We start from the raw sequence: 9,602 nt of genomic DNA on the forward strand, positions 1-9,602 counted from the left end.
TATTTTATCATTCGTGTACTGTACAAGTATGGTATATTCATTTTAAAAAAAAGTAGAAAGTATTATTAAAAATTTAAATTTTTTATGTGAATTTTATAGTTAATTAATTTTCAAAAAGAATACTCAATGTTTATATATTCTATGACTGTAAATATTATTTATTATAATCTAATTAATTAATATTATTATTTATTCAAAGGTGATTCATTTATATTTGAATTTTCCACAGAACTTTTTATAATTTTGAAAAAATAAGTATTATATATTTTTTGTGAATTATAAATAAGAAAAAGTCTTTGGATCAGCCCCCTATTTGACTGCATCCCAACACACATCTTACGTGTCATTTCCACATTTCCCTCTCTCACAGACTCAGTTCACAACAGACCCATTTGAAATGAGTTTGAAATGCGTTTCCTCTCCCCCGCGTCGCCCAGCTCTCTTCCCTCCCCATCGCCATCTTTCTTTCTTTCTTTTTTTCCTCATTTGCTCTCTCTGTTTCAATCCACTAGAAGAAGGAAGAACTTGATCTTTTGCAACTACCAGCATCGCCTAGCTCTCCTCCCTCCCCATCGCCATCTTCTTTTATCTTTTATTTCATTTCCTTCCTCATTCGCTGTCTCTGTTCCAACCCACTTGAAGAAGGGAGAACTTGATCTTCTGCAACTAGCTCTAGTCAAACTCTATTCTTCTTGATGTTTTTGGATATTTATTAGAGCTTGAAGTTGGAGATTAGTTGAGAATCATATTATCCTCTTTTTGTTAGTATTTTTTTGCGACTTCGTGTATCTCTTGGTTTTGACTTTGCAAATTGTAGGAATTTTTGTGAGCGTTTGATCGACAATCAATGATTATTCATGATTTTTAGGTATGGCTCTAATTACAAGCATAAAAAGTCCTAATTAACTTTGTTTGATTTCCGAAAAAATGTTGTATAAGAAAATAATTTGAGCTTTTGAAGCATAGATTATTTATCGTTTAGGACTAAAGAAAATGATAAATTCCTGATTAAACAAAATGCAACTCTACGACTTAGTTTAGCTGAGTCAATAATTCAAGATTTGAAGATGAAACTAGAAAAAAATTCGCATAAAAGAAATCAATATAATTGAACAAAAATAATTGAGAGGAAGAAAGCAGAAGCTTCAACTGCGAATTTGGAGAGGGAGACGTTCACGAGATAGCCACGATTTTGAAGAAGCTTCTTAAGTTTGATTTCGGAGATGGCTTCAAAGAGGAGCTGCAAGTGGAAGAGAAGCTTCAGAACAAAATCTCTCTTCAGTACGCACCGTTTCACACGTCTGGAAGGAGCACAGTTTTCGTCTTTATCAACAAGTCTGTGCGCACCGTTTCATTGATAAAAAAAAAAAAAAAAAACAAAAATTACAGGTAAGGTGTGCTACGGATCAGCCGTGAACAGTGGCTGATCCGTAGAAGAACTCGGATGCATGAGCACTGCCACGTACCCACCTCTCTTCAGTGCCAAAGCTACAAAATACCATCACATCACTCCCTATCTCTCTGCTTCAATCTCACTTCTGGGCGATCTCGCTCTTTATTCTCCTATCTCAACCTTTTGAATCTCTCACTCGCTCTAGGGTTCAGATTCTCTCTCTCACTTTCTAAAGGGAGATACAGCACACGAAGCTGAATCTCCGCACTATCAGATTCGGATCCTCTCACTTGCGCCGAGCCGCACCTGATAACCTCGATTTGGTATCTTCGATCCGATCCGACTGTTACCGGAGCTGAACCTTGAGATTTTGGATGAAGATTACGTACTATTTCGAGTATTCTTGTCTAAAGTCTATCTAATTCAGCTCTATATTCTTGTAATTTCGATCGACTTTCTTGACGTCTTTTTTGTTGGTAGGTCGATGTTTCAAGTAGTTTGGAGAGCGTAAGATTTGTGTCATCTCAATATCTGTGTCTTTATCTGATTTTTTAAAGATTTTGTGTGGTTGCTGAGAAAACTGAGAGAGAGATAGAGAGTGCGGTTGTTATGTTTTTTTTGTTGTTTTGCATATGGAGAAACTCAGCTGAATAATGCTATGTTGGCCTTATGAGGCTCAATTCAATGAACCTATAAATAAACAAAATTCTTAGGTGATTTTTAACATGTCGTGTTTGAGTCGAAAAACGTGTCTTTGGAGTACGTTTTGGTGGTTATTTTGGTAGTTTTTATTGATGTTGTTGTGCTCGAATATAGGAATTTGGATTTTTTCTGTTTCATCTTTACCCAGGTGCTCGAATGTGTTGGAGTCGAATTCAGGTGTATATCTTGAAAATCTTGGTCTCATTTGGTAGTTCGTTCCATGTTTGTGTTGCTGTTATTTTGCTCCGATTATAAATTTTGAACGTCTTTCTAAGAGCATTAGAAATGGAAGGAAAAATAAATAACATTTTGATTTGTCATTTTGGGAGATTTGGTGTGATGTAGTAATTTTCGTAATGTCATTGGGCAGTAAATAAAAGAAGATCTGGCGCCAAAGGCTAGATTATTTGATTATGCAACGGTTGCATAGGAATGTGATTGTTCAAGCTGGGAATATAGGAATCTTCTCCAAAGGCAGAGTACAATTGGGTGATATTCAAAGGAGTTTGAATGCAGCCCTTGGCTTAAGGAATTTTTGGAATCGTGAGTTTAGAAAGAATTCGAAGATGATGGTTGATACAAGTGCTCCAGAAAAAGGGGGACCGATTGTTGATGTATTGCCAGAGAAGGACGAAGATGGAAGATTTGCTAGTGGAGGATGGAAAAGGTTAATAGGGGCTCGCCTCATTTATCACATATAGTCCTATATGTTTCTCTTCTGATTATGATTCTGAACCCTATTCCTTGTACTTTTTCAGCTATAAGTAAAACCTTTGAGTGCTGTTTTGTCATAATAGATTCCCTATACGTTGCCAGTTAAGACCAAGCATGCTTAGTGTTGTTATTGTATGTACTCGTGCATGTAGTTTCCTTGCTGAACGTTTACTTATTGATTTGTTTTTCTTTTTTGCATTTTTTTACTAAATCATATTTTTGCAAGGAAGCCACACATTAAATTTAATACAAGTTCGTTGTACTTTGACTTGTAAATATAATAAAAAATTTGGTAGCAAAGAACAAGAGGCATTATAAAAAAGTGCTACAGCCACAAAGAAATTTCACAAAAAAAAAAAAAAAAAAAATTACAAACTGATGTGGCTTCATGTGATATGTTAGATTAACTTTACAATAAAAATAACTTTACAATCTGATGTACCATATCAATCCACGTTAGATTGTGAGTTTATTTACTTTGGTAAAATCCTTTTATGGCTAAATCATTTCTCTTTTTAGAATCATGTGGAGAAAATGGTATCTCAATCACATAAGGAATAAAGTTATTAAGTTTTTAGTTAATCTCTTTTGCTTAAGTCATCTTTGCTTTTCTCCAATAGACTTACCGAAATTGGAGCGATTTGGATGCAAATGTTTCATGTTCAGGGACATATTTCTGTTAATCATCAATCTAATATCAATAAAATTTCTTGCTTACCTATAAAAAAAAGTAATGATCAATCTAAATTTGTCCTAGTGACTGCATTTTGTGCTCTTAGTGTACCTATTATCTTATGAGATCAAACTGAACTGGTCTCGAGTCTCTTCTTTAATTGGCAGTGAAGATGGAAAACTGAGCTGCGGATATTCAAGTTTTAGAGGAAAGAGAACAACCATGGAGGATTTCTATGATATCAAGACATCGAAGATTGATGAGCAAACAGTCTATCTGTTTGGAATATTCGATGGTTAGATTTTCTCTGATCCTCTTCTTGCTTTAGAGAAATACATTATCTATGGAAGTATCTGTGATACATACAGATGATGTTCTACGTGACTCCATGTAAAGGAAGAATACAAACTGCTACATTGGAGTTACGTTGTTACATTTTCCCATATGCACTTGACTGAGGAGGCTAATTACTGACGACGTATGAGTGTCTCCCCATGTCTTTCTTGACTGCTACATACAAAATTATGATGTGCAGAGGAAATCTGGATGTGGAACAAACCTAGGGCTTTGGATCACTGTTCCATTACTTCATGGTTTTTACTAAGGAAATCTATTATGTAAAAGTTCCACGAAGTCCGACATTATTGCCATTTGACCATCTACATGCTTAATTAAAATAAAATCATCCAAGAATGGAAACACCTAAAATTTTAACAACTGTAATTGTCAAGCCACACTGGTGTGGGTTAGATCTCAGAGGTTCTGTCTCATTAAGGATTGACTCTGGACCTGTTCACACGGTCCACTCTCTTTGCATTTCAGCTATAGATAATTTCCATTTACAGTAACCATTTACAGTAACCTCTTTGGTATTTGTGTACGATGCAAGGTCTCTAATAAATATGACATGTATTTACAGGTCATGGGGGTTCTCGTGCAGCTGAGTATTTAAAGGAGCATCTGTTTGACAATCTCATGAAGCATCCACAATTTATTATCGACACCAAATCAGCTATTCGTGCGTTCCAGTTATCTGATGCCCCATTTTCATGCACCTGTGAAGCAGCAACCTTATGTGATTGTTGCATATTACTTGCTGCTGGTGTTCTGATGCAGGACCTCATGCTAGTGGATATATTTAGTAACAATTTATGTCTCATACAGGCAGAAGAAAATGGCTTTAAGTCTTTGTCAATGCTGGTTCACAGTGCCTGGGGTCCTGCATGGGGTGCTTTTTCACCACCTGATGTGGGTTTGCCATTTTTCTATTTGGTAACTTGGGTAAGCTTGCAGGTGAAACATATCAACAGACTGATGCTGAGTTTTTGGATTCGGAGAGAGATACTTACCGCGATGATGGTTCTACGGCATCGACAGCTGTGTTGGTTGGTAACCATCTATATGTTGCCAATGTTGGAGATTCAAGGGCTGTAATATCTAAGGCTGGTAAAGGTAATTCACTCATCATGTATTTTGCTATTTTGTTGTTGGTAATTGCTTAGATGAAGTTACCTATAAAAAACGCTCAGATGAAAGTTTCTGATTAAAATCACGGTGGAAATCAATGTTGAGCTGAAATTTATAAAGGACATAAAATACTAATAACTAGAGATCTAAGGAATTATACTTGTTACCGCCCCGAGATTTAGTTCATCTGGAAAACATACACTTCTATAATGTAATATCCTATGAAAGAATTAATTACTCATGATTGCAGTAATTACTCCCATGCTACAACTCTAAATAAATTATAAGAACTATGGAGCTGTGAATGGGACTTCTAAGTGTAGCTTTTTTTCCCTTTGTAACAGCAATTCCTCTCTCCGAAGACCACAAACCAAATAGAAGCGATGAGCGGAAAAGAATTGAAAGTGCTGGGGGCGTTGTAATGTGGGCCGGTAAGGTTAATTTGTGTATAATTTTCTCATTGAAACAAGGGTTAAGTAATTTATCATGTATCATTTATGTATGTGGTGCAATTGATCTACAAAACATGGCTCAATATTTTAGTGGGTCTTGCCTCTGAGTTACTGGTATAAAGAGTTAGGCTTGTCAAATGAATGGGAAGTTTTGGCAGAGTACTTTCCCTTGAGTGGTAAGAGAAAAGCTAGTTCTCTAGGATCATTGGATTTACTAATATATTGGCAGAGGAGATATGATTTGAAGTTCAAGTGACAAGCCTTTCTGCTCTATTTGTATTATCTTGTAATTATCCCCATTCAATACCAGAACATTCGCCCAAAGACACAGTTTGAAAGAAAAACTCTCTAAATTCTACCAATGAACGTTCTCTATCATCAAAACACAGCCCGTTCCTTTTAGCTTTTCCTAGCTCTTAGTTCCTTGCTTGTATTTTGCTGTTTCCGCTTGTATACTCCTTGTGTACTTGGGCTATGCCTATTTACTTGCCTTAATAAAACTTCTTATTACTTATAAAAAAAAAATTATTCTCTCATTAATGCTTGATCTTCTGTTGGCTGATGGTGCCTTAGTGGTTATTTATTTATTTATTTTAATCAGCAAGGCTGATGGTGCCTTAGTTAATATAAGGTAATGCAGCTAGACATGGCATATTGATGTAATGAAACTCAACCACTCCTGAATTTTCCATCGCAAAAAAGGTCTCAAATGGTAATCAGGATGAGAGTCCGGACCATGCCAACCTTGATCCATTGTATTTGGTACAACTTTTTCTTAGGGACTGAACGCTGCAGGGCCAACAGAATTCTCAACTAGCCAGTTTATATAGGTGTACTTGCATATATCTTGTTTCATATTGCCTATGATGCATGTTAAAATAAAATGAATTGTGTTTGTGCTAACTTCATTTATTTTATATTATATGCATATTTGTATTCATAAATGTGCAGCATTAACCTATAGTTTTTGGAGAGAGGGTCTCTCTTTCCTCATAAATAGGATGTGGAGTGTGAGGTAGTGGCTTCAATCCTGGATGAGTGTGTGACTTGCGTTTACTTAGCAATAAACAAATATATAACTAAATTAAAGAGTTTTACTTGAACAATGGGAAAAAAAAGGAAATCTGAATGACTCAAACCAAACTAAACTAGTTGTAATAAGTACAATCACAAACCAACTAGCAGTGAGTTGTCTAGTTACCGGCTGCATTTCACTTTTTCACATTCTGATAGAAATTGGTATGCTTTAAAAGCCTGGTCTCTTGATCTTTCAGCCAACAAACTCCCATTCACATAGGGACTGCATACCCCATTGTTGACACATTCCAGAACCTTTTCTGACTTTTGTTCTTCATGCCCAAAAGTGTAATCCCATCATTGGAGTGTTATAGAAATTGCTCATTTCTTAGGCAATCAACTACGACGCTAAGGGTGGTAGCTCAACTAGAGGGAAATCTAAAGGGAGGGCATTGTGAAGACGGCAATCAAGGGGTTGGGGTTGGGTTTTCGGGTAGAGTTTTAGTTCTACAGGAAACAAGGGGTTGGGGTCGGGTTTGATGTATTTTGGATTGTTTTTTCACAGGCTTTTTGGGTCATTTTGGGCAAGGTGTTTTCTTGTATACATTCTGTGTACTTGGTTTCTCCTTTTGATATATATAATATTTTTACTTATATAAAAAAAAAAATCGCTCCTACACAAAATAAATTATTGATTGCATGATGGGTTTTCTTGTCTGAACTCTGGGCCATTAGTACTCATTTGTGTTAGTCATTTCTCACCATGTGTTTCTTCAGTGCTACTCATCATCCATTTTTTATCACCCTCTCATTATCCTATGATGTGGCATTAGATGATTGGAGACTATTTATTATATTTCACTTGCGAACCTATCATCTAATGCCACATCATGGGATGATGAGAAAATGAATGATGAATAGATTTTTTCTTCTTGAGTGCTCAAATATATGTTGAATTTCCTTTCAAATTTTTTCCCTGCATTTTCAGGCCATACAATAGTTCCGATTGGAACAACAGAATATTAGGACACAAATGACTACAATTATTGTCTTTTTTAGTATTATGCTATCCATTATCATTAACAAAATGACAACTCCAAATAGCTGAACTTGATGTGTTGGATTGTGTTTATAGGAACTTGGAGGGTGGGAGGCGTGTTAGCTATGTCTCGTGCTTTTGGAAACCGCATGTTGAAGCAGTTTGTTGTGGCGGAACCAGAGATTCAGGTAATCCTTGACATAATCTTTTTTATCTTGTAAAGTTCTCTGTAGTATGAATTTCTTTTAAACGATTTGAATGCAAATGGTGCATGGCACTAACAGTTGATGTCTATGCTTCCTAGTTTTGCCTAGAAACAAAAGTAGTCATGCTCAAATGAATTCAATGCTAAGCTTGTAGTTACAACCTGCATCAACTGCAAAAATAGCAACCCTTTATTTCAATATCAACATAGTGTATAGACAACCTTTTTTATTTTTTTTTTTATAGTTTTTTATTTGTATTTGTGTTCTTATCTTTTGTTTTTTTATTCATGTTACTATGCTACCCTTTACATACCTAGAAATTCCCCTTGAGTACAGAATGGAACAAAAAGCTTTCTCAATGAAAATCATGCTAGAGTTCTTTGTATCATATATAGGTCCTTAGTTCTGTTACCACAGGTGCTAGTTATGAAAAACAAATAATACATGTAATTTTGTTTCCAGGATCAAGAGATAGATAAAGAATTTGAATTGCTAGTGCTGGCAAGTGACGGACTATGGGATGTCGTACCCAATGATGTAAGCCCAACACTGTCTCTCCCTCCTCCCCCAAACAGCACACACCCTCATGTAAACATACACATGCTTTTGCACGTGCATGCTCTCACACACTTTGGTCAGTGATGATATTTTATTGGGAAGTGGGTTTGCCATTTTTAGTGATGACTGACCTGATTGAGCTCACAATTTGGTCGCGGATGATATATTAATTGGGAAGCGGGTTTGGCATTTACAGTAATAATTGACCTAATTAAATATGCACAATCATTTTCCATTATCTACCCAATCTAAATGAAGCATTGGTCTTCCAAGAATTATAGATTACTTTAGATATAGACAGTCACGAAAGAGGAAAGGAAAAAGAGATGAAGCCTCTTTAATTCTGTTGATTTTTACTCATATGATGCCCGATTGTGTTTTTTCCCTGAAACTCATGATAGAGAAACTCAAGAAAACTGAGCCATGAGGTTGATATCTACCTTGTGATACCTGTCATAATACCAACTAATACAGGTCCTTGAAGCATGCATCAGGTCGTGTATATTGTAGAACGTAATTTAGTGAAGACTGATACACTCTTGAATGTTGACAGTCTTCTTCGTATAAATCGATTGGCATCTTGTGGTTAGCTTTGGTGCAGTGATGGTGTGAGGGAGTCGAATAATTCAATGATGGTTCTCATTCTCTTAATATTTCTCACCGTTAAATTATCTGCCCCATCCTCTTGTACACACTTTTTGCAGGATGCTGTATCTCTTGCCCGAACTGAAGAAGATCCAGAGGCAGCAGCTCGGAAGTTAACAGAGGCTGCGTTTACCCGTGGCAGTGCAGACAATATTACGTGCATTGTGGTGAAATTTCTCCATGACAGAGCAGATCCGTCCAGCCCCAGCATGATTAGAAATTTTCTATTGCATGGGTGGATCAATTAATATATTACGTAATATTAGTAATCGAAATCTGCACATGCACACTGCCTGAACATGCATTTATTCATTTCATTTCCATTCCTGCTTGGTTGTGTATTTTAAAAACATGGACTTTGAGACCTGTTTATTCAAGCACTTGTCCGTGTATCGTTTGTCGATCTGGCTGTAGTCGTTCATTTAGTATTTTTTTTTTCATATTTAATAATAAAGTGTGATGCTTTTTCTTCTTTTGAAGTTAAAATTTGTATGTAAAGTTAGTGACTCATTCCTACAATAGTAATGTTAGATACAGTCATGAGTTGAGTGAGGTCTATTATTAAAAACTTAGTTTTTCATGTAAGTTTGATACATTTTTTTAAAAGTAGTGTGCAGTGCTTGCATATTCTGTTGCAAATGTCATTTCTCAATAAGGTATAAAAAAAATACAGGAAGCTCTGTTGATTCATTCATTCTCGACAACACAGGAAATGCAATACTTGGAACGTAATCCC

At 35.9% G+C, this 9,602-nt stretch overlaps 1 protein-coding gene across 5 annotated transcripts; it reads left to right on the forward strand.

Annotated features, from left to right (window-relative positions):
• Positions 1-1,435: 1,435 nt before the first annotated feature.
• LOC121254925 (probable protein phosphatase 2C 76) lies at positions 1,436-9,345 on the forward strand. 5 transcript variants are annotated; one of them, XM_041155164.1, is made up of 10 exons: positions 1,436-1,832; positions 2,244-2,272; positions 2,466-2,762; positions 3,650-3,777; positions 4,402-4,500; positions 4,776-4,934; positions 5,294-5,380; positions 7,554-7,645; positions 8,126-8,200; positions 8,926-9,345. In XM_041155164.1, the coding sequence occupies exons 3-10, from the start codon at positions 2,509-2,511 to the stop codon at positions 9,112-9,114; spliced, it is 1,083 nt and encodes a 360-aa protein (XP_041011098.1). In that variant the 5' UTR covers positions 1,436-1,832; positions 2,244-2,272; positions 2,466-2,508; the 3' UTR covers positions 9,115-9,345. The 5 variants fall into 5 exon arrangements, with proteins under 5 accessions (XP_041011098.1, XP_041011096.1, XP_041011097.1 ...); XM_041155162.1 differs by having other exon boundaries at positions 1,436-1,778; XM_041155163.1 differs by lacking the exon at positions 2,244-2,272.
• Positions 9,346-9,602: the final 257 nt, after the last annotated feature.

This window comes from Juglans microcarpa x Juglans regia, chromosome 3D (assembly GCF_004785595.1).
Source record: "Juglans microcarpa x Juglans regia isolate MS1-56 chromosome 3D, Jm3101_v1.0, whole genome shotgun sequence".
Taxonomy (NCBI): domain Eukaryota; kingdom Viridiplantae; phylum Streptophyta; class Magnoliopsida; order Fagales; family Juglandaceae; genus Juglans; species Juglans microcarpa x Juglans regia.

Bases quoted from the DNA above. Each gene is read 5' to 3' on its own strand.
- LOC121254925 (XM_041155164.1), top strand. From the start codon at position 2,509: ATGCAACGGTTGCATAGGAATGTGATTGTTCAAGCTGGGAATATAGGA. The intron at 4,501-4,775 runs GTGCGTTCCAGT...GTAAGCTTGCAG, and splicing joins CGACACCAAATCAGCTATTC to GTGAAACATATCAACAGACT. The intron at 4,935-5,293 runs GTAATTCACTCA...CCTTTGTAACAG, and splicing joins AATATCTAAGGCTGGTAAAG to CAATTCCTCTCTCCGAAGAC.